The following is a 22,561-nucleotide window of genomic DNA, read 5'->3' as shown; positions in this document are numbered from 1 at the left end:
ACTCTTACACTACCATGGAGAAGAAATGCATTGCCTTTAATTTTAGAGCATATACAAAATAGTTCGTGCATGGTGTATTGTCAGTTTCTAACTTCCTTGCATATGTGTAGCTCACAAAAATCAATGCTATGTGTTTTCATTCTTCTACATTGTCCATTAATTGAGAAAATTTTAATAGCATTTGAGTGCCTTTGGTATTTTTCCAATACCTATGACAATGTCTAGGAAAATATTTATTGACTAAATTAAGAATGAATGAATAATTGAGTGACTGATTGAAATGAAATAGCGTCTTAGTCTACGAAAAGAGAAATCTGCTTACTGGGCTAGAATAGCTAAGACAAATGTATCCAAATGAGTAGAACTCAATTTTTTTTGCTCCACTGTGTCTTTTCATGTGATTTTGGCACATTTATTAACTGCAGTTTCTGTCTTCATTTGTAAAACAGGTATGTAAAGTTTATGAAGGAAAAATAGATGAATGATTCTGTAAAATGACTGAGATTTATCATTTTTACGAATGTACCTAAGTTAGTAGGCTCTCTTTTGAATAACAACCTTATAATTTATTTGTGATTTTGAGGTATTACAAGACAGGCTAACAGTTTAATATCCTTACAAAACTTGAAGTAATATTTTGCTGAAAAAGAGGACTTATAGCAGGAAAAAGAAAAACAAAATATCTCTTCACAGTTTTAGCTTATTCATTTGACAGCTGCCTTTCAGTTTTGCTCATTTGATTTTTAGTTAAAAATGAGAAAAGACAAGAAATAATAGAAATATTTTTTAAAAGAGAAAAAATAGATGTTTAAATAACAATTTCATATTTTTCCAAGAAAGGTGAAATTGTGCTTGATTTCATATGATACTTTATGATTTTTTTGTGTATACTACTATAGTCAATAAGCTAAACTACGTGTATAATTATGAGTATAATCAACATAAAAGTTTTAATAATTTTTCTATGAAGGGACAAATATTCAGGCTTGCCTAAATCATGATTAATTAATTTAGCGACTCAACATATTTGTCATGTATCTTCTGTGTGTCAGGCACTGTTGTAGGTGCATTGGGCATATCAGTGAGGTAAACACCGATTCATATTCTCCTAGGTCTTAAATTTTAGTTGAACGATTATGATTGTTATACATTTTGCTTCCTGCTTACACCATATCTTGATACTGTCCTCCATTTGTAAAGTATGACTTAGTAGGTTGTTAGATAAAATATTTTGTGACTTTCAAAATAATCTAATTATCTTTGCTTAAAATTAGCTGTGTAGGTTTTCTTTATGGTCACATAATCAGTGCAAACATGATGTTAATATGTTGAAGACCTTCTTGTTCCTTAGACAAAGCTGCTCTGCAAATCTGCACAGTCATTTAATTGGATGAGGCTGGAATCAGATATGTAACAATGGGGCTCTTTCAAGGGAGGGTAAATCTGTGGATTTGTTGGGAAAGTGGACTCTAGTCTGGATTGCAGTAGTCTACATTGGCTATACTTATGCCATTCAAATTCCAACATGCAGTCAGTTCCACTAAATAAATATACATCTTATTCTCACATTTATTCACAGTTGGAGTGGTAATGGCACGATTTTTGACTTAATAGCTTTGTTTACTATGATTTTACAACATACTTTTCCTTCCCAGAATTTACAGTCCTTCACACTATTTACTCACAATTCAGCCCCACGGAGTAAAAAGAATGAATATTTCTTGTCTTATATAAGAACTTAAAGAATTGAGATCTCTAATAGGTGCTGAATGGACGTGGTAACAATTTTGGTGACTGGACTTGATAGTTATAATTTGAAGTGTAGCGAACTTTTCAATAAATATTGGTACTGTTGATAGTATATATTTACTTAATATCAATTTTCACATGGGGATCATCACTACCAAGTAGCTATTACATGGGCTGGTTATGTACAAGGCAGTCTGTAAGAAGCTGTTCATGATGTTATAGTTCCTATACTAAAGAGATCTACAATTATTTTTAACACTTTAAATATTCTTCTTTTTTTTTTTTTTTTTGAGATGGAGTTGCTCTCATCACCCAGACTGGAGTGCAATGGCATGATCTCGGCCGACTGCACCCTCCACCTCCTGGGTTCATGCGATTCTCCTGCCTCAGCCTCCTGAGAAGCTGGGATTACAGACACCTGCCACCATGCCTGGATAATTTTCTATATTTTTAGTAGATACAGGGTTTTGCCATGTTGGCCAGGCTGGTCTACCTGACCTCAGGTGATCCCCCCGTCTCAGCCTCCCAAAGTGCTCGGATTACAGGTGTGAGCCATCACACCCAGCCAAAAAAATTATTCTTAAAGTATAATAGTTTCCCTCAAGGTTAGTGAAATACTCTTGGATAGTACTGCCAATCTCTGATACAACTTTGGCCAAGATGTAAATATGTTCAAAATCAACAAAACATCCTGCCCTTGATAGCATACTTTTTAATAGAATATATTGGTGTGTATCTGGTATTTCTATCTGTATATACTATCAGAGTCTTAATGCTTTATGGATGTTTAGAATAGTTCAAAATAGATTGGAAATGAAATTATTCTTTCATTTTTAAAATTAATGTTGTATTAGCTCAAGGAAGGCCTCATTTTCTTGGGTATCTGTAGAGGCAGGTACAGAAGAAAAGAACAAATCAGGGAATGTTAAGATTGTATTATGAGATGCTGTGAGAAATGTAAAGGAGTCTTTGTGTATTATGATATATTACACTGGAAGATGAATACTCAGTTTTATAATAATAGAGCAAGTTATAAAGGCAGGTGGCTAGTACCAATGTGTAACTGTATATTCACAGTGCTTAATCTAGTAGTAGAGACAGTTTTGGAAATTACCTCATTTGCGTAGACTGTGGCACTAGTAATCACACTGTTGAGTAGTAGGACCAATGCTTAAACTCCTTTTTGCCATACAAGTTCTTTTAATACCTGACACCTGCTTTCTTGCCTAATCATTTCACCCATTCTTAATTTCAGCTTTCTGTGCTCCAGCCATTTTTAGTTTTGCTTTTACTTTTTTGTTTTTATAGGTTTTTGGGAAAACTAGTTGTATTTGGTCACATGAGTAAGTTCTTTAGTGGTGATATGTGAGATTTTGGTGCACCCATCACCTGAGCAGTATGCACTGAACCCAATTTGTAGCCTTTTATCTCTCACCCGCTTCCCACCCTTTCCCCGATTTTCCAAAGTCCATTGTGTCATTCGTATAGCTTAGCTTCCACTTGTGAGTGAGAACATATGATGTTTGGTTTTCCATTCCTGAGTTACTTCACTTAGAATAATAGTCTCCAATCCCATCTTGTTGCTGTGAGTGACATTAATTCATTCCTTTTTTATGACTGAGTACTATTCCATCATGTATTTATACCACAGTTTTTTAATCCATTTGTTGATTGATGGGCATTTGGGCTGGTTTCTCATTTTTGCAATTGTGAATAGTACTGCTATAAACATATGAGTTCATGTATCTTTTTCCTATAATGATTTCTTTTCCTCTGGGTAGATACATAGTAGTGGGATTGCTGGATCAAATGGTATTTTTATTTTTAGTTCTTTAAGGAATCTCCACACTGTTTTTCCACAGTGGTTGTTCTAGTTTACATTTCCGTCAACAGTAAAAAAGTGTTCTGTTTCCTCCACATCCCTTACCAACATCTAGTTTTTAATTTTTTGATTATGGCCATTCTTGCAGGAGTAAGATGGTCTTGCATTGTGGTTTTTATTTGCATTTCCCTGATGATTAGTGATGTTGAGCATGTTTTTTAAATGTTTGTTAGACATTTGTATCTTCTTTTGAGAACTGTCCATCCTTAGCCCACTTTTTGATAGGATTGTATATATTTTTCTTGCTAATTTAAGTCCTAGTCAGAGCAATTAGACAATAGAAAGAAATAAAGAGCATCCAAATTAGTAACGAGTAAGTCAAACTGTCACTGTTTGCTACTGATTTGATTGTATAGCTAGTAAACACTAAAGCTTCCTCCAGAAAGCTCCTAGAACTGGTAAATTAATTCATCGAAGTTTCAGGATACAAAGTTAATGTACCCAAATCAGTAGCTCTGCCATATACCAACAACACCCAAGCTGAGAATTAAATCAAGAATGCAACCCCTTTTGCAGTAGCTGCAAAAAAATAAAATACATGGGAATATACCTAACCAAGGAGTCAAAAGACCTCTGCAAGGAAAACTACAAAACACTGCTGAAAGAAATCATAGACCATACAAATGGGTATACATCCCATGCTCATGGAAGTGTAGAATCAGTATTGTGAAAATGACCATACTACAAAAAGCAATCTACAAATTCAACACAATTTCCGTAAAAATACCACCATTCAAGAAAGCAAACAAAAACATAAAGTGGGGAAAGGACACCGTATTCAACAAATGGTACTGGGATAGTTGGCAAGCCACATGTAGGAGAATGAAACTGAATCCTCATCTCTCGCCTTACATATCAACCCAAGAGGGTTCAAGGATTTCAATCTAAGACCCAAAACTCTAAAAATGTTAGAAGATAACATTGGAAAAAACCCTTCTAGGCATTGGCTTAGGCAAAGATCTCATGACCAAGAATCCAAAAGCAAATACAATAAAAACAAAGATAAATAGGTGGGACTTAATTAAACTAAGGAGCTTTTGCATGGCAAAAGGAACAGTCAGCAGGGTGAACAGACATCAAAGGAACAGTCAGTGATGTAAACAGACATCCCACAGAGTGGGAGAAAATCTTCACAATCTATACATCTGACAAAGGACTAATATCCAGAATCTACATATAACAGCTATTCTTATCTATTCAATGTTCTTTGTGTATAGTGGCGAGTCTAACAGGTCACCCTTAATAATCACACGCTGATATGCCTACAGTGTATGATTATCAAGGGAATGATTATCTTCAACTTAAGACTGAGCTCAATGTGGAAGACTTTAAAACAAAATTCTTATATACCTATCTTTCTGTCCCTTTTGTTGATCTATGGATTTAAATGACTGAAAGGGGCTAAGATGAGATGTTTGAAATATATAAGAGGTCATTTACTTTTTCATAGCTTTCCTTTATGCTCCCTGATCACATATTTGGCTCTTACTTTACTTATTAGCCTCCTTGACATTTCAAAGAGCATGAATAGATGATGTACAAATCCATCACTAGAGGAAGAATACCCTATTCATATTGTGTTTCATTATGTAGAGAGAATATTATTAACTTACTTGTCCTCCAAAGGATATAATATATGAAAAATTGCAGTTGAATATTGAGTATTTAAATATTATATATTTAAATTGTGGGTTTATTTGGAACCATGGCAAATAAGGGAGTGAAAACAGTTCTTTCTGTTAAGCAAAATGATTGTATAATATCCCAAGTCTCCAAAAAGAAGGGCGTTTTTTTCTCTTTACAAAAGATGCTGTGATTATCTCAAGGGAATTTTTTATAACTATATTATTTTTTAACTTTTCTGAAATTCCTCCAAATAGTATGTTTCCCCACAGGTAAATTAGATTTATCTATTCACACTTTAAAAGGATTAAGCTTTTGTTCCATAAATTAATCATTGTGGAATTTTTGGAAGACCCTGTAAATCAAGGGCTAAAGCAGTTCTAGTAAGCATTTTCCTTATATTTTGGTAAAACTCAGAGGTTTATATTTCTTGACTAATTTGCTTATAGTTTTGTAGCTTCATAGGGATGACTACTGAATTGTAGCACCATCAGACAGTCTTATATTTGCACAAGAAAGTTTTTTACTTGAAAATTTGAGACTTATTTAGAAGTTTTAAAAATATTTTTTGTCTCAGCTTTTAAAAATATATTCCTATTTATCTAGCATCTTAATGCATGGTGTTTCCAACCAAGTAAATCTATTTTCATAACAGAGATTAAGAGATTTGGCTGTTTTTTTTTTCTTGTGAATGTGCCAGTGGTCTGTTTTCTATAAGACATGTCTGTTTCAACTTAATATTTTGATTATGAGTAGTTTATTATTTAAACAGACATTTATAAATAGGATATTTGCTAGAGTTCTTATAGAATGATTTAGGGTTTATAAATAGCATGAAAGATATTACTAAGAACTTGTTAATATAACATAGAAAGCTCAACAGTGGGAAAGAAAAAAGATAATAATATTCTAAGCATCTCCAATAAGGAAGTGACTAGGTGGAACATCTTCAAATGCTGATTTGGTTTTCCTTAAAACAGTGGTAATATCTTTATATTTGTCTGACTTGACTTCCAGCATTTACAGTATTCAATTAAGTATGCCCTGTCTCCCAAGTTTTATTACTTGTTATGTGTACTGCCTTGAGACTCTGACTTACATACTTCAGCTTATACCTTTTCACATTAGGGGCGTGAACTTCCTGGGGGGCAGTTCTTTTATGTTTGAAGTTGCTCAGAATTTCCATCTGCTTTTATTTGACTTGTGGTCTTGAAGATCATGCTTGGCCCATGGGGTATTACAGTGTGCCGAGAGGATGTGGAGTTTTGTCAGCCAGTGAAATATGTCTGGCTTTTTTTTTTTCCTTTTTTCTTTTTTTTTTTTCCCAGCAGCTTTCATACACTCTTCATCCTGTGTGGTCTTCACTGAACCAAATTTATATTTAACAGAACTACTCACCCTCTCTATCATCTTCTATGACTTCGCCTTTTTAAGGAGAAGATGTGTGGAAGGAAGGTCTGAGCCAAAAAACTTATCTTGGCAATAGGCAAACGTAAAAGCAAAAGCTGAAGTAGTGTTATAATGTGCTTCAGTATGAACAAATACATATTTTGTAATTTAGAAGAATATCATATTACAGTATGTTCAACTGTCAAAAAATTCTCATGCCAACAGTAGATTCCAAGTTTTGTCTGTGATCCAAATGACTTTCTTGCTTGTTTTCAGGCACTACTGCAGTCTTCAGTTAAGCAACAAGTAGAAGCTATTGAAAAACAGTACATTTCTGCAATTGAGAAACAAGCACACAAGTGTGAGGAGTTGCTAAATGCCCAGGTAATAAAAGTCCACATCCATTATATATTTATACTTTTCTCCTGACTCTTTCCCCTGAGAGCTCTATAACTGTTTATTCAGTTCTGTTCCATTTACTTTCCTTGGTGTATTTTGGAGAAAAATATGCTTATGTACACTCAAAAGATTGAGAATTTTATGGCAGACTCAAAATAGAACTAAAGGCCTGAAATACGTGGGTCTCCCCCACATTAATGATTATTCTTATGTTAACTTCTCAGTTATAATATATTCTCCAAATAACAGAAGCATAGAGATAACTGAATGCATTGTGGTGAGTAAATGATTTTTAGCAGGATAAGATTTATAAATAACATTTGAATTTTTAAAGCCCTTATGCATGTTTATATTAGCTTTCATTCTATACAGTCATTGGCTTCTGTTTGAATATTTCTGTTCAAATTTTTTTCTTTTTTTGATTTAATATCTTAGAAGGCATAAGTGATTAGCTGCTTTACATTAAACAGAGCAACTGAAGAGTATTTATGGATGTGTCATAGCATAAATAACATATGTAAGAATTTCCTAATAATACTTCTCAGTGATACAAAACTTGGAAGGTAAAAATTAAATCGACTTCATGTGGAGCATCTATGTTATATCACTGGAAGAAAATTTACTAAGAATTAAGAAATAGCCGATATTACAGCACTGCACTCCAGCGTGGTGCCGGGTGACAGAGTGAGGCTCTGTCTCAAAAAAAAAAAATGGAGTAGAATTTAAATGGAGATTATAAATATGCCACCCTATTCTCAAGATTGGGGTCAGTTATGTTAAATATTTTTCAATGTCATTTTAATAAATGGCTTGAAAGAAGAAATACACAGATAATTTAATAACAATTATGCTGTTTTAGTTGGTGAAATACCAGGCTGTCAAAGATATGAAATATAAAACTTTATAAATGGCTACAAGCAGCATAACCATATATTAGCCAGGATAGGCTTGGTTATGCCCTAAACTCTCTGGCTTCAAATAGCAAAAATTTACATTTTGCTCATGCTATATACTCATTAAGGTCTATCTTGGGGCCCTGTTTCATGTTGTCCTCACCCTGGGAAGTCTACTTATAGTGCAGTTCCAAAGTAGAGCATTACCTGATACCATTTCAAAGTGAAAGAGAGCCCTGTTAGATATGTACCTGTAATTAAATACTCTGGCCTGGAAGTGACACATTCAGTTTCAATTTATATTCACATGGCTTCACCCAGTCATGATGGGGCTAGAGAGTGAGAGCTTATGTATGAACATAGAAGGGAAGAGAATAGGAAATACTTAGTGAATAGCACACATATACCACATTCTTCTCTTTTGTTCACCAAATATTCAAAGTCTGTGTCTCACAGGCAAATTAACATGTCTTGTCCTCTTGGGAAAAAATCTGAAAGTTCTCTCTAGCCATGGCCTCAAGCTCAAAAGTCCTGGGTAATAGAAGGGGAATAATGTGCTGCAGTCTCTACATTATCAGGTCCAGATATGGTCCCATTTGACCTGAAGAAGTAGAACTAAAATCTAAATTGTTTATTCCCAACATGCCGAGTATACAGTGGTGAGACAAAGGTAGGGTATTTACTGTAAACATTCTCAATAGGAAAAAAGGAAGGATCAGAGACACACAGCTATCATTAGTATGTATCAATTTTAAAATCTCACTGGATAGATTAAATAAGAGCCTCTGCCTGGGAGAACGGATTGCTGTTTTCATTTACCATGATTATCTTTTCAGAGTTTTTTGACAGGGTTCCTAGTCCATTGCTCTTTGTGGTCTTGTAGGTTTTTTTATTTTTCAGTATCTTTGTTGGCTATATTTAAAATGGATTTTGAAGATTATATCATTTCTGAACCTGCTTCCTGTCTACAAAAAATGGGGATCCCAGGAGTGATTTTAGGTAGCAAATAGTTACAGTTAAGGGTAATGATTCCTTTGGTGTTTTGTCTTTTTTTTTAATTGCATTTTATGTTTAGGGTACATGTAAAGAACATGCAAGATTGTTGCATAGGTACACACATGGCAGTGTGATTTGCTGCCTTCTTCCCCATCAGCTATATCTGGCATTTCTTCTCATGCTCTCTCTCCCCAACTCCCCACCCACTGCTGTCCCTCCCCTATTTCCCTCTGACAGACCCCACCCCAGTGTGTGATGCTCCCCTCCCTGTGTCCATGTGTTTTCATTGTTCAACCCCCACCTGTGAGTGAGAACATGCAGTGTTTGATTTTCTGTTCTTGTGTCAGTTTGCTGAGAATGCTGGTTTCCAGGTTCATCCATGTTCCTGCAAAGGACACGAACTCATCATTTTGTATGGCTGCATAGTATTCTATGGTGTATATGTGCCACATTTTCCCTGTCTAGTCTGTCATCGATAGGCATTTGGGTTGGTTCCAAGTCTTTGCTGTTGTAAACAGTGCCGCAATGAACATTTGTATGCATGTGTCTTTATAGTAGAATGATTTATAATCCTTTGGATATATACCCAGTAATGGGATTGCTGGGTCAAATGGAATTTCTATTTCTATGTCCTTGAGGAATCTCCACACTGTCTTCCACGAAGGTTGAACTAATTTACACTCCCACCAACAGCATAAAAGTATTCCTATTTCTCCACATCCTCTCCAGCATCTGTTGTCTCCAGATTTTTTAATGATCACCATTCTAACTGGTGTGAGATGGTATCTCAATGTAGTTTTGATTTGCATTTCTTTAATGACCAGTGATGATGAGCATTCTTTCATATGTTTGTTGGCCTCATATATGTCTTCTTTTGTAAAGTGTCTGTTCATATCTTTCGCCCACTTTTGAATGGGCTTGTTTGTTTTTTTCTTGTAAATCTGTTTTAGTTCGTTGTAGATTCTGGATATCAGTCCTTTGTCAGATGGGTAGATTGCAAAAATTTTTTTCCATTCTGTTGATTGCTGATGCACTCTAATGACTGTTTCTTTTGCTGTGCAGAAGCTATGGAGTTTGATTAGGTCCCATTTTGGCTTTTGTTGCCACTACTTTTGGTGTTTTAGTCATGAAGTCCTTGCCTATGCCTATGTCCCGAATGGTTTAGCCTAGATTTTCTTCTAGGGTTTTTATGGTGTTAGGTCTTATGCTTAAGTCTTTAATCCATCTGGAGTTAATTTTAGTGTAATGTGTCAGGAAGGAGTCCAGTTTCTGCTTTCTGCACATAGCTAGCCAGTTTTCCCAACACCATTTGTTAAACAGGGAGTCCTTTCCCCATGGTATCTTGTCTTTTATAGTTGTCAGCTCTGTTAAGGCTATGTCCACAATTGTTTTAGAGAACTACTTTTCTTTTTTTTGTTTGTTTTTTTGAAATTTTTTTTAACTAATCTGCTTTCATAAAACTAGAGAACTACTTTCTAGGTTTAATATGCTTAAATGTTTTGAACCTCACATTTGTCTGTCTTTCCTTCTATTTTATTGCAGAGATATATTCATTTTATCAAACCAGGGTGGAAGAAATTTTGTGGTCTCTTTTCCCTAAACTGTATAGCCTGAAACAGTTATAGCTTTGTTTTGTCTCTGCTTGGAGGCATTTTATTGAGTTTTTAATAGTGAGTGTGGCTAAAACACTTAGTGTACCACTTGCTGCAAGGCTGAATGTGGTTATTTGTTGATGAAAGGCCTTCTCAGTTGTTTGTTTCTTAAGTCGTGATTGGTAAGTGGTTGTGCATGCAAATCTTCAGATTTCTGTACTTTTCTATTTCCTGTGATTTGATGCTTGAGAATTGTCTTTTCTCTATGAATTCAGTGTTGAGCTTGTCTTTTTCTTATAATGCCTTGTCAAAAGTAGCCTATTACAGATTTATTGAAAGGATTCAGCCAAGTTACAGATTAATAGTTTAACTTATGAAAATCAATTGTGTTTCTACACACCAGAAATGATGAAGGGGAAAGGAAGTTAAGAAAGCAATTCCATTTACAATAGTATCTAAAAGAATAGAATACCTAAGAATAAGTTTAACTAAGATGATGAAAAACCTGTATTCCCAACTTTTATGCTCTGCTTCCTTTTTAAACATAAGTTTTAATTCCAAACCATATCTTTGTGAATATATAAAACCAAATGCATTTAACAGCACTCAAGTCACTTGAATGCTTAGCTGCTTAGAAATTTCTTCCACCAGATACCCTAAATCATCTTTCTCAACTTCAAATTTCCACAAACATCTAGGGTAGGGGCAAAATGCCTCCATCTCTTTGCATAGCAAGAGTGACCTTTGCTCCAGTTTCCAACAAGTTCCTCATCTCCATCTGAGACTACCTCAGCCTGAACTTTATTGTCCATATCATTATCAGCATTTTGGTCAAAGCCATTAAGTAAGTCTCTCAGAAGTTCAAAACTTCCCTACATCTTCCTGTCTCCTAAACCCTCCAAGAATTTAGGAAATTCCAAACATTTCCACATTTTCCTATCTTCTTTTGAGACCTTCAAATGGTTCCAACGTCTGCCTGTTATCCAGTTCCAAAGTCACTTCCACATATTCGGGTATCTTTTTGGCAGCATTGGTACCAGTTTAGTTTTAGTTTATTTCATGCTGCTAATAAACACATACCCAAGACAGGGTAATTTATAAAGGAAAGAGGCTTAATTGTCTCACAGATTAGCATAATTGTGGAGGCTTCAGGAAACTAACAATCATGGTAGAAAGGTAGACAAACATGTCCTTCACATGACACCAGCAAGAAGTGCCAAGCAAAAGTGGCAAAAGCCCCTTATAAAACAATCAGAGCTCATGAGAACTCACTTTTACTATCAAAAGAACAGCACAAGGAAAACGGCCTCCATGATTAAATTACCTCCCATCAGGTCCCTCTCATGAAATGTGGGGATTATGGGAACTACAATTCAAGATGAGACTTGGGTGGGGACACAACCAAACCATGTCAGGAAGCCTCAGGAAATTTAAAGTCATGACAGAGGAGCCACTTCACAGGGCAGCAGGAAAAGAATGAGTGCTGAGTGAAGGGGGAAGCCTCTTATAAAACCATCAGATCTGGTGAGAACTCACTCACTATTGGTAGAACAACATGGGCAAAACTGTCCCATGATTCAGTTATCTACACCCGGTCTCTCCCTTGACACATAGGGATTATTATAATTCAAGGTGAGATTTGGTGATGACACAGAGCCAACTGTATCAATCATATTTTCGATTACAGATTGTGTTTTTAATGTTGTACATAAGAAATCTTTGCCTATTTGTCACAAAGGTTTTCTCTTATACCAAAAGATAAGAAGTTTTATGTATTTTCTTATATTAAATATGTGATTCTTAATCATGATTAATTTTTTAATTAATTTGGAGCTATGGTGTGATGAGAAAGTCAAAGTTCTTCTCTCTGTCATATGAATATCAGTCTATTCCAATACCATTTATAGAAAAGACTATTCTTTTTTTTTGTTGGATTACCCTCATACCTTTGGAGAGAGTTGTAACCATATGATGTGCAGATTTCTGAACTCTGAATTTTATTCCATTGATAGAGTATTTCTCAGCATTGGCATTATTGACATTAGGGGCTGAATCATTTTTTTGTTGTGGGGCTTCCCCTGTGTGTTATATGATACTAAACAGCATCCCTCATGTCTGCCTCCTAGATGCCATGGCACACTCTCAGTTATGATAACCAGAAATATCCCTAGATATTGCTGAAACTTTAACAACATTGAGCTTTCTTATCTTTGAACTTTGAATGTCTTCATTTTTAATAGTTTTTTTTATTTCTTTCATCAGCATTTTGTAGTTTTCTTCATGTAGATCTTGTACATATTTTGTTAGATTTATAGCTAAATGTTTCATTTGGGGGGATACTAAAGTAAATGTTACTGTGTTTTTAATAATTAACTTCCATTTGTTCATTACTGATATATAAGAAAGTAATTTAATTTTTTTGTATATAGTCTGTATTCTACACCCTTGGTGTGATCACTTATTAGTTCTAGGAATTTTTTTTGTCTACTCTTTTGGATTTTCTACACAGGCAATCATGTTATCTTAAAAAAAATACAATTTTATTTTTTTCTTCTCAATCTATATACTTTATATTTCCTTTTTTTGTCTTACAGCATTACCTAGGACTTCCAGTGCAATGTTGAAATGCTGTTGTGAGAAGGGAAATACTTGCCTTATTCCTTATTTTATTCATAAAACTTATAGTTTTTCACCAGTAAATAGGGTCTTGACTATAGAATTTTATTGTTGTTCTTTATCAAGCTGAGGAAGTTCTCTTCTATTACTAGTTTGCTGAGAGTGTTTAATAATGAATGTGTGTTGGATTTTATCAAATGCTTTGACCGTTTTATTGATATGATTATGTTATTTTTTTTAACTTGTTGATACGATGTTACATTAATTGATTTTTTAAAGTTGAACCAGAAATGTATACCTTGGCATAAATGCCACATTGTTGTTATGTATAATTCTTTTTTTTTTTAATGTATAATTCTTTTGCTATGTTGCTGGATTCAATTTAGTTAAGGATTTTTTGGTATCTCACAAAATGTTTATGATCATTGACCTGTAGCTTTTTTTCTTTTTCATGTGATGTGTTTGTATGGTTTTGATATTAGAGTAATGCTGGTTTTATGGAATGAGTCAGGAAGTTTCCCTTATTACACTTTAAAAATATTTGTAAGCTTTGGTGATATCTCCTGTCTTAATCTAGATAATTATCATCTGTATTTTCTTTTTTCTGAATAGTTTGTTAAAGATTTATGAATTCTTTTTCTTTTAACTTTCTCAAAGATCAGCTTTTGATTTCATTGATTTTTATTTTTTAAGGTTCTATGTCAGTGATTTCTTCTGTAACCTTTATTTAACTTATCTAGCTTAATTGGCTTTCAATTTGCATTTATTCTATTTTCTTAGAGTAGGGACTTAGGTCTTAGATTGAGACTTTTTCTAAAATGTAGATCTTTAATGATCTAAATGTCCTAAGTACTACTTTAGGTACATGATATATATTTTCAAAAGTCATATTTTAATTTTCAATTAAAAATAATTTAAAATTTATCTTTTGATTTTTTTTAACCACTAGGCTATTTAGTACAGTTTTATTTAGTTTATAAATATTTTGATGTTTTTCAGATATATTTCTTTTTTTCTAATCTCATTCTAGTTTTGATAGACAACATACTTCATGTGGTTTGAATACATTTTGAGGTTTGTTTTATGGCCTAGAATATAGTCTGTCTTGGTGAGAATTCCTTGTCTACTTGAAAAGGTTATACATTCTGGTGTTGGTAGAATTTTTTACAAATATCATTTAGGTCAGATTTTTTGGTGTCTTGTCAATTTTTGTGTATATTGTTACTGATTTTCTCTCTACTTGTTCTGCCAGTCATTAAGAGGCAAGTGTTGAAATCTCTGACTATACTCTTGGATATGACTAGTTCTCCTTGCTATTCTAATTATTTTCACAAGTGTTTTTGACATACATTTAGTGCATTCACGTTTAGAATTATTATATCTTTTTATATGTTTGTCCCTTTATTACTATGAAGTGCTCATCTCTTTCCCTGGTAATATTGTTTCCTTTGTAATCTGTATGATATTAGTATAAGTTCTCCACCTTTATTTTGCTTATTGTTGGTATAACGTATTATCCCCATTCTTGTTCTTTTAGTATATTGGTTTCTTTATGTTTAAAATGGGTTTTCTTATATGAAGCATATTATTGCATCTTGTTTTTTATTCTGTCCAACAATCAGTAACTTTTAATTGTGTTGTTAAAAGCCTTTACATTTAATGTGATTATTGATATTTTTTCATTTTAAATGTATCTCCTCATTCTTTGTTTTCTGTCTGTTCCTTGTGTTCATTATTCTTTCCTCCCTCCCCATTCATGTTTTTCCGCTTACATTTGAATTGGGTATTTTAAAGGTATAATTTTATTTCTCCTTTGTTGACATATCATCTGTAAGTCTGTTATTTTGATTGCTTTGAAGGGAGGATAAATAATTAAATGAAGGACAGTGCCTACTGTGTAGTAGTAATGCATAACAACTAATGGGTATAGTTTGACGATAAATTTCTTAGTTCCTCTGTGGTTACTTTTACACAAAGGATGTCTATTTTCTGAAATAGCAGAAAGAGTTCACTCATTCATTGTTATAGATTAAGATTTTCTTTTTGAAAAAAAAAAAGTATGTTTAAAAATTTTGCTGCTCTTACTATTAGCATTTAGTAGTTTTGTGTTTTTAAAACATTATGTCCTATTAAATATAGAAAATTTCTTCCCCATTTGACTTTGGAAGTTTCTATATCCCATATTTTAATTATGCTATTTGTAACTGAACAAGCAAAAATGATACTATAGACAGTATTAAGATTTAAAAATGATTTTATTATGAGATATATACTCCAGATCTTCTATATTTAGAGCAAAAAGTTACAAATAGACATAACTCTTGACTTATTTGTCATATTTCACTCTCTTCCTTCTCTAAAGTACCAGCTTTATACAGAAATTACTATGTTTTTACTCTTTCCTTACTGTACCCATAATTGTTTGGTATAGTCATGCACTGAATGATGATGTTTAGTCAACAATGTGCTGTATATAAGATGGCAGTCTCATAAGATTATAATGGACATGAAAATTTCCTATCACCTAGTGACATTGCAGCTATCACAAATATCACAATTCAGTGCCTTACTTATGAAAATCTAAAAGGAATAAAGAAACCAAGCAAACCGCTATGGAATATTTCTGAAAAGAGTGACACCTCAAGAAAAAGCTTCAGGCACGTCCTTCAGTAGGTATTTCAGAAGAAGACATTGGGTCATAGGAGGTAATAGCTTCATGTATGTTATTATCCCTGAACATATTTGACATGTTTGTTTGTCCCTACCAAAACCCATGTTGAAATGTGATCTCCAGTGTGGTGGTGTTGGGAGGTAGGGCCTAGTGGGAGGTGTCTGGGTTATGGGAGCGGGTCCCTCATGAAATTGTGCTGCTCTTGAGGTAGTAATTTCTTTCTCTCATGAGACTTAATTAGTTCTCAAGGGAATGGGTTAATTTTTGTGAAAGTGGATTGTTTGTTATAAAGCCAGGATGCTCCTGGGGTTCTTCCCTTCGCATGTGTCTGCTTCCTCTTTGAATTTTTCTTATTGGGATGCAGCGCAAAAGTCCCTCCTCATGTGTTTAACTTCTTTCCTAAAGTATAGTCTTTATTAATTGTAATATGTAAACTTTACTAATATTTATTTTTCCTGAATATTTTTGATGTTTTGTTGGTAATTTATCTTTTGTCTTTGGTTGTTTTTAATACTTTTACTTATTCTTGATATACTATAATTTTACTCAGGTGATATTTATTTAGTATACATCATGTTGAGACATGACAATGATAACAAACTGCCCATTTAAATTTGTTCTTCCTCTTTCTTAGTATAACGTTGTTACTGGCAAGTTGCTGCTTCTGCAGGGAACCTTTTCCATTGCTTCTGTTGGGTGATTGCCATTATGCTTCCATGAAATATCTAGCAAATAAAACAATTGACATGAAATAATACTTTTCAAATTCAGTAGTTTAACTTGTGATTTTCCTGTACAGTAGATGAGGTTGAATTCACTTAGTTTTACCAATGATTTGTGAGTGCAAGTAATATGTTTCACTTTCTGATGAAGATGGCACATGTCCTTCCTCTACAGTCTTTTTCCTTTTTGCCTGTTAGATAACAAGATCTTTGTCAATGGCAGAACTGCAAGTGAAAGGAAATTGTGTCTGTGATTTAGCACTTGGAGGGAATCCCCTCATTCAGGAAGATTTCCAAGAAAGAAACTTGTGTGTGTTAAGTTACTGAAATTTGGAGGTTTATTTGCTGATGGCAGCTACCTTTAATACATCAAGACTCGTTTGTCTTTGTCTTCCTAACATTTTTGTACTGTTAGATATATATTTTTTACAGCCCAAAATTTAGGATAGATGTATATGCCTCTAGAAATGTGTCACAAAGTTTAATAAGTTGAGAAATATTGTAATAGTAAATGAGCATAGGCAATTAGTCAGTTTGGATGCCAACCAAGTAAAACAAATTATTATTTTGTCTGTGTATAGGGGAAGGAAGAAGGTGAAAGTTGCTTTTAGTTTGAAAGTAGATATAGATTTAGATTTAAATATTAATGTATGAAAATACTCAAAAATATAATTGAAATGCTCAAAAAGTACCCTAGCATTTAAGGAACTGTTTTAATTTTAAAATCTTATTTTTGAACCTGACATTTTATCTGGGTTTAATTACAATTAAGGAATGGGTGCTTTATGCCTGGTCTCCTGTGTGTCACATGATTCTTTGCTGTATGGCACAGGCATATGATCACACTTGGCTTTTCATTTGGGTATCAGTCATTACATCTCCAGATCACGGGGATATTTTAAAATATTGCCTGTGTTCATTTAGAGGAAAATTGGTAACGATAGATTGTTACAAGACACCTACTCTCATTCTGCTTGGGAAGAACAGAAAAATATTGTGGTCTTGGCATCTTAAACATAGCGAAAGAAACATAGAGCAAAGAACTTGGGGCAATAAAGTAAAAATAAAGCAAATGGCATATTGTCAAATCACACATAAATGAGTTACTCCATATGTGAATGCCTTAGAAACAGTTGAAAAACCTATTCCTCTTGTTTAATGCATTAACACTTTCATACTGAAAATTAAAATCTTTCTTTCTTTGGGAAGATACTTTTTCTTACTGGTCAGATAACAGAAAACACTTATGGAGATACCTGTAGAGTTTTAAATGTAATTAGCTAACATTTTGGTAATATTATGGGCTAAAGTATTCAAGTTATTTTGATCTATTTTTTATTTTTTCTACTTTCCTTTGAGGCTCATCTCTATAGATAAATTTTAAGAACCATGTTGAAATGTTATTCCTTTGTAAAGTAGATTTTAAAATGAGTACCTAAAAGGAAGTCTTACTGTCACTGAAGATATATCCATGAAAAAGATAGTTATAAAACATGGAAAAATTTTTTGTAATACTGATTTGCGTGTAGCCTTTAAAAAATTTAATTAATATAGGTTTACTCTTCAGTGCAGAAAAAAATATTTTGAGTCAAAATTTGCCTCCCCACCTGGAAATATTCTTGTTATCATATATAGGGGTTATAGTTAATAGAGGAGACAAGATTTTAAAAAACAAGAATAAAGTGGAAAAAAGGCAATGTTGACATTATTTTCTGGAGTTTCAGTGTATTTTGCAAATTAAGTCTGGCTTTGTTCTTGATATCATTCAATACCAAAGCTATTCAAATGTAATAATTGTCAGGCTTTTTCCTGAATAATCAATACTGAACAATGTTGTCCCTTTTTTTTTCTTCTTATTCTTCTTGGAAGTCGAGTCACGAGATAATTTATGATGCAGGAATGGCTCTTAACACTTTCTGTTATATTTAGATGAGGAGTTAGCACCTAGACAGCATTCCCACCCAGCTTCTGCTTGAAGTTTCCAAAAATCTCATACAGGAAAAATGAGCATTAAATGTCTTTATATCTAATAAGCTTCTGATTAATTTTTATGTCTTTACAGCATTTTTGACAGTAAGTGTTATATCCCCACAACTGTTATCATTGCTGTTGCACTAGCTTAGTATTTATAGTAAATAGGCAGAGACAGTTTCTGGAATTGTACATTTTTTAAACCAATTCTGTCTTACCCAGAAGTTTCCTGTGTATATCAAAGGGTATAGATATTGTGTGGTATGTACTGTTAATGAAAAAAAATTATTTTGACACTTTTTAAAATGATATGGAAGATTTTATTCAAGACTACTGTAATAGAATAAATAAATTATGCTCACCCTGAATCAGTAAGAACAAGAGGGTATTTGTAGGTAAGAAGAGGTGGGAGTGGGTGGGTAGGTGGATAGAAAATTACTAAAATCATACATCAAGGATAGTGGGAATTGTTGCTAAACTGACCTAACAGGAGAGCAATCTAGGATGATCAAATGGTGAGGATGGGGATGAAGAATTTCATCAGATATCAAGAAGGGGGAATTTTGTCCAGACCAACTAAGTTAGGTTCTTCCTGAAAGTGAGTTACGGATTTTAGGGCAAATAGGAGTCAGGGTCAAGGCGTAGTTGAAAACAGAGCTTAGAAGAGTCTGACTGAAGATTTTGGTCAGAGTATCTTGTCAGTACTTAGACACAGACAACTATAGCAATGTTTACACACACACATACTTATATATATAATATGTAGATGAATATGTATTATGTCTATGATTATAGATGTAAATATATGAATTGACCTCTTTCTGTTGGCCTTGACCTTTGCATTTAGTTATATTGCTTGGATTGCCTCTGGTTTCATCCTTTTCTGAGTACGTATTTGCATCTCTTGAGGTTCTTTACCACTCTTCCTCTTTCCTAGCATTTGCTGTGTTTGTGATGTTCATTACTTGAATGATAGCAGTAGGAACCTGTATCAATTTTTAGATGTTGGGCCTGAAATTTCGGATATTTGCTTTTACACTGTTCTTTACATTCAAAATGTGTGGTTATTGGGTTTCCTTTATTTTTTAATTTTTAATTTTTTACTTATCTTTTTGTGAGGTTGGCTTTTATTTTTTTTAATTTAAAAAGCTATAATTTGCATGCAGTAACATCTTTTTGAAAATGCATTCTGTAGGTTTTGACAAACACGATCATGCAGCTACTACCATAATCAGAATATAAAACAATTCTATTACCCTAAAATATTTCCTCATGCTCTTTATAGCCAGTCTTACTCCCCATCCCTGATATTTGGCAATGATCTGTTTTAGGTCTTGAGTTTTCTTTTTCAGTAGTATTATATAAATGGAATCAAATAATATGTTACCCTTTTTGTTTTAGTGAATTTCGTTCATCTTTTTATTTTTCCCCAGCTTTATTAAGGTATAATTGACCAATTAAAATTGTATCTATTTAAGGTGTACATGTGATCCTTTGATACACACACACACACACACACACACACACTGTGAAATGGTTACCACAATCAAACTAATTACTAATAACATATCCATCACTTCACAATGATACTTTTGTATATGTGTGGTGAAAACATTTAAGATCTACTCTCTTAGCAAGTTGCAAGCATGAAATACTGGATTATTAACTATAGTCTCAATGCTGTACATTAACCATGTTGCCTTTTGAGGCTGGCTTCTGTTATTTAGTATAATACATTTCCAGTGCACCTGTGTTGTACATTTATTGCTGAGTGGTCCTCCTTTGTGTGGCAAATGTGTTACATTTTATCCATTTAACAATGAAAGAAATTCAGGTTGTTTTCAATTCTTGGCAATTATGAATAAATCTGCAATAAAACATACATGTGCAGCTTTTGGAATACCTGTAAGTTTTCCTTTTTCTGGGTTAAATACTTAGGAGTAGGGTTGGTGGATTATTAGGTTAGTGCATGTTTAATTTGACAAAGTATCAGACTATTTTCCAATGTGGCGGTACCATTTTGCATTCTCAGCAGCTCTTGGCATTGTCTGTTTTAAGACATTCTAATAGCTTACCGAAACTTATGAAAAATTTACCAAATATGTAATTTGTAGTAAAAACTGACAACAGTTACTAAAGCTACATATAAATAAAAAATAAAACATCATTAAACTGAAACAAAAAACTGTTTTTAGTTATTCTAAGGTAATATCACATAGTTGTCTGAAGGAGAGTAAGGTAAAATTCAAGCTGTACAACTTATTAGCTATTGACCTTTGCCTCAATTTCCTCATCTCTTAAAAGAACATCTGTTCAAAATGCTTTTCCTTTAATGAGATATAATGTGCCTTAATTGGGATATAATCCTAAAGCATAGTGCTGTTCTTTAGAAAAAGCTGAATAGTAGCTATTGAAATTATTACTGTATTAATGGAAGATTAATACCATAAAATAGGTTTCAAAGTTTTTATTCAAAATGTGATTTTTCAAAATTAGATTAAACTGTTGAATTCTTAGAATGAAAGAAAGGTTAGGGCCAAAAGGTCTTATTTTCTTCTTTTACAAATTAAAATAAAAATTTTGGTTGTTTTTATATGCAGCCACATTTAGAAAAGCATAACATTCAAAATGTTTGTTGAGAGCTTTATTCTGGCTATTATGGAATTTAAAGTAGATATCTACCTTCAAAATAATTACAGAACATAGGCCAGAAGGTAGCTCACACCTCTAATCACAGCACTTTGAGAGACCGAAGCAGGTGGATCATGAGGTCAAGATCAAGACCATTCTGTCCAGCATGGTGAAGTCCCATCTCTACTAAAAATGCAAAAACTAGCTGGACGTGGTGGCGCACACCTGTAGTCCCAGATACTCAGGAGGCTGAGGCAGGAGAATCACTTGAACTCGGGAGGTGGAGGTTGCAGTGAGCTGAAGTCATGCCACTGCACTCCAGGCTGGTGACAGAGCAAGACTCTGTCTCTAAATAAATAATTACAGAAGATAAAGGCAAGTCAAACGAACTCCAACAGTTAAAAGTAAAAATAAGGCCATTTGGTGACTCAAGCCTGTAATCCCAGCACTTTGGGAGGCCGAAGCAGGCAGATCACGAGGTCAAGAGATGGAGACCATCCTGGCCAACATGATGAAACCTCGTCTCTATTAAAATACAAAAAGTAGCTGGGCGTGGTGGCGCATGCCTGTAGTCCCAGCTACTCGGGCAGGCTGAGGCAGGAGAATTGCTTGAACATGAGAGGCGGAGGTTGCCGTGAGCTCAGATCGTGCCACTGCACTCCATCCTGGTGACAGAGCAAGACTCTGTCTCAGAAAAAAAACCAGAAGGCTATTAATTATGTTTAATGAGGATTAATCATGTTATCGGTATTTTTCAAAATGCTTATATGCATTATTTTATACATCCATCCATCCACTCTTTATTTGTTAGATGTTTTATAAGATTGACAAACAATTTTGCATATGGTTTATACCAAATCCTGGAGTAGGTCCTTGGGATATAACAGTGAAAAAGTCTGTATCACTAAAAGCCTGCAGCCCGGTGTGGAAAGCCAAACTCTAGTACTAAGCAATTAAAATAAAACAAGAATAATTAGTAAGAAAAAGGTAAGCATAGAGTACTGTAGAAATCTTCACGAGACCATTTAATCTCACTTTTTTCTACCACATCTATGTAGCAACAACATTGGAGTCAGGCCAACAAGTAAAACTATCATGAGAATAAGTGTAAATGGTCTTATTTTCTTTATAGTACAAAAAAAGATAGGTCAGATTGGATTTAAAAACAAAATTCAATCATTTACTTATAAGAGTCATAAAAAATGACACAAGAAAAATATAAACCAGTAAATAATTTTTTTGTCAATCCAATTTCATTAAAAAGTAAGCAGATGTAGCAGTATTAGCAAAATGCTTACTTTGTCTAAGTCGAATATTGGACAAAATTTATTGAAATACATTTTGTAAGTCTACTTTTACTGATATTGACCAATCAGTAATAGAGGATAACCACCTGGAGACATTTACTTATAAATCAAAATAATTAG

General features: G+C 33.7%; 1 protein-coding gene across 21 annotated transcripts in view; it reads left to right on the top strand.

The window, feature by feature from the left end:
* Window positions 1-22,561, top strand: part of CCDC91 (coiled-coil domain containing 91) — a 366,252-nt gene that overhangs the window by 196,586 nt on the left and 147,105 nt on the right. For 19 of the 21 annotated variants that reach the window (XM_078339017.1, XM_078339026.1, XM_078339025.1 and 16 more), the window contains one exon: window positions 6,920-7,027. The exons of the other annotated variants lie outside the window; for them this stretch is intronic. In XM_078339017.1, the coding sequence (XP_078195143.1) occupies window positions 6,920-7,027 (108 nt within the window). The remainder of the gene's footprint in view (window positions 1-6,919; window positions 7,028-22,561) is intronic. 21 annotated transcript variants of the gene reach the window in all.

This window comes from Callithrix jacchus, chromosome 9, assembly GCF_049354715.1.
Source record: "Callithrix jacchus isolate 240 chromosome 9, calJac240_pri, whole genome shotgun sequence".
Lineage (NCBI taxonomy): Eukaryota > Metazoa > Chordata > Mammalia > Primates > Cebidae > Callithrix > Callithrix jacchus.
Note: the sequence above shows the minus strand (reverse complement) of the source record. Positions and strands in the feature narration are given on the sequence as shown.